The sequence below is a fragment of the Montipora foliosa genome, chromosome 7 (genome assembly GCF_036669935.1).
Source record: "Montipora foliosa isolate CH-2021 chromosome 7, ASM3666993v2, whole genome shotgun sequence".
Taxonomy (NCBI): domain Eukaryota; kingdom Metazoa; phylum Cnidaria; class Anthozoa; order Scleractinia; family Acroporidae; genus Montipora; species Montipora foliosa.
The window spans coordinates 29,461,527-29,464,026 of record NC_090875.1 but is presented as its reverse complement, the minus strand read 5'-3'; the positions used below and the strand labels follow the sequence as shown (position 1 = coordinate 29,464,026).

The window sequence follows — 2,500 nt, the reverse complement described above, 5'->3', positions numbered from 1 at the left end:
GATTTCGTTATTGGAAATATAAGGTACGTCTTACGCCATTAGTTTGCGAAGGAACAGTATTAAAATTAAAAAAAGTGTGAAACTTGGCCGTCGGCACAATTAAGTTCGGTTTATATTTGGACAGTTCGAGCTTGATCAAATTTTACTCGGCGTTTTTAAAAAGTTTGTTTTTGGGAGTATGTCAATATTTCGGACAGTTCGGGCTTGATTTCGTTATATTTTACATGGCATTCTTACGCAGTTTATTCTCAGAAACTCTTAGATGTATGTCGACATCTCGAGCTAGAGAAAATGAACTGAAATAACTTAATATCTTTAATGTATCGCTATCCACGTCGTCTCTTAGCATTTTCAAGTCATGAATAATAAGTCCTTTGCAAAGTCTTTCCTATTCACATCAGACCAAGTAGTAAGCTAGAGCCTTGAGTCCAGCAAAAGTCTCCCTGCCAACTGGTTGGATATAGTTAGGAGGTAAAACGAAGCCACCTCGAGTGAATATAGAAGGCGGCAACTCCACCCCATACGAATGCGTCACACCCAGTATTCCGTATACCCAGTCAGTGGCGTCACCGGAAGTCTTATCTGCCAATCAAATGATGAATCAAGAACAAAAATCAATGATACAAACCACTGAGGAAAAGCGAATCTTCAATAGACATTTTTGTAGATACGGCGACCATTTTGATTTCTATTGATTCAGAAGTCATTATGGGATGCTCAGGGGGCAAATTAATATGTATTTGCCCCCTGGGCATCCCATAATAGCTATTCGAAACAATATAAATCAAAATGACCGCCGTATGGGTAAAAAGGTGTATTCTCTCGATGTTTTCGTTTAACATCGAGGACAACGACATCTAATCAATTGCTAAATACCAAGAGTCCATTACCAAAAAGTGAGAATCTAGTATCAGGTTTGTCCCCAGTGGGCCTATTTTTAAGGAGGCTCGTAAGGTTTTCAACTTTTACAAGACACTCTCATTAGATCGCATGACGCTACAACACAATATCACGTACAGCATTCTTATGGTACCATATGAAACACCGCTTATTTCCAAACAAGGTGAGTTCAGCATTGTGATGTAATAAGTTACCTTGGCTAGACAGAATTTTTTTAAACTTTGCCCTTCTGATTACTTTTCAGAGATAAAAAATGGGGATCACCGAGTTCGTTTTTGAGATATAAGCAACGAAAGACAAAATAAAGAGTGTTTTACAGGGCTTGCCCGTTGTTACGGTGACATATTACGTCACAATAATGACTGTATCTTGTTCAGCAATAATTCGTGTTTCATTTGGTACAACAATATTGCTAATACATGATACAACGTTGTGGTGCCGATCCTTCTAATAAGAGCGTCACTTGGAAGCGTTCAAACTGGTTTGAGACACCTTAACCCAAGTTTCGCGGGAAAATAAACAATAGACTAAATCGGCTAACTCAATGGTTGCGGTTACACCTGAGAGAAACACAGTGTAACACTAGTGTTGACACTACTATAGTGTCAGCTCTCTGATGTCTTGAAACTCTAGGATCACTCAACAATAGAACTTTACCGCAACCAATGTTGTACCCAGTTCAAATCTCCTGGCCCAGGTTGCTCGAAGCATGGTTAGCACTAACCAGCGTTAAAAACCATGGAAACCTATAGGTTTTGATATCTCTTAACCAACCAGGTTATCTGGTGACGTAATTTGGACGACTGGGAAGAAAAATTTTAAACGCCGTATCCCGCAACCGCGCGCGGCCTTAGGTGTTGTTTCCAAACTCCCTGCAGTATTTCCATCGCCAAAACTCAACAGATCATTCCGTGTCTACCACATTTCCTGTTACTGAATGGACATTCAAGTAGACCCGACGAGATCTAACCTCGCCTCTGCCATGTTGAATTAGAAAATAAGGCCGCGCGCGGTTGTGGGATACGGCGTTAAAATTTTTCTCCCCAGTCCTCCGAATTACGTCACCAGATCACCTGGAACGGTTAGCGCTAACCAGGCCTCGAGCACCCGGCCCCTGGGGTTAAGATTCTTTGTGCATTGTATTTGCATTACCTTGTAACATTCACGTTTCAGTGACGTTTAAATGATATGGAAATACCTGGAACAAAACGTTTTATTCACAGAGGGTTTTTTTCTGAATTTTCTGAAGAGACTATGGAAAAATTAAAATCATTTATGGCTATGATTGAAAGATAATAGAATACTCACAGATTGCAATAGCTGCAGGCCCAAAGTGATAGTTAGTGCCACTCGTGTTGTAAATAGCCCTAACAATTCGTATCATAGCCTTGTACTAGAAAAACAGAAGAGAAGAGAAATGCTTCTTGACATTGCAATTTTTTTTTCTGCATTAAGAGCATTTTTATAGCTTCATTGAATGATTCAAAACTCTAATTCAGGGAGTGATCTCACAAATACGATATCCGTCCCTTTTGTTCATTCATTTCTTTTTGCACCATTTTGGAAGTATTTGAGGCAGCAAAGGAACAAAAAGCGTATC

The 2,500-nt window shown here is 39.7% G+C and overlaps 2 protein-coding genes and 1 pseudogene across 2 annotated transcripts in view; 1 reads left to right on the top strand and 2 right to left on the bottom strand.

The window, feature by feature from the left end:
• The window catches only part of LOC138010065 (serine/threonine-protein kinase D-like), a 129,785-nt pseudogene that overhangs the window by 2,812 nt on the left and 124,473 nt on the right, over positions 1–2,500 (bottom strand).
• Positions 1–2,500, top strand: part of LOC138011733 (protein SHQ1 homolog) — a 52,520-nt gene that overhangs the window by 3,697 nt on the left and 46,323 nt on the right. The gene's annotated exons all lie outside the window — the stretch shown is intronic.
• The window catches only part of LOC138011737 (carboxypeptidase B-like), a 17,977-nt gene continuing 15,779 nt past the window's right edge, over positions 303–2,500 (bottom strand). The window contains exons 9-10 of the mRNA XM_068858886.1: positions 2,209–2,293; positions 303–582 (exon numbers count right to left, since the gene is read on the bottom strand). Coding sequence (XP_068714987.1) covers positions 398–582; positions 2,209–2,293 — 270 coding nt within the window. The 3' untranslated portion in view covers positions 303–397. The remainder of the gene's footprint in view (positions 583–2,208; positions 2,294–2,500) is intronic.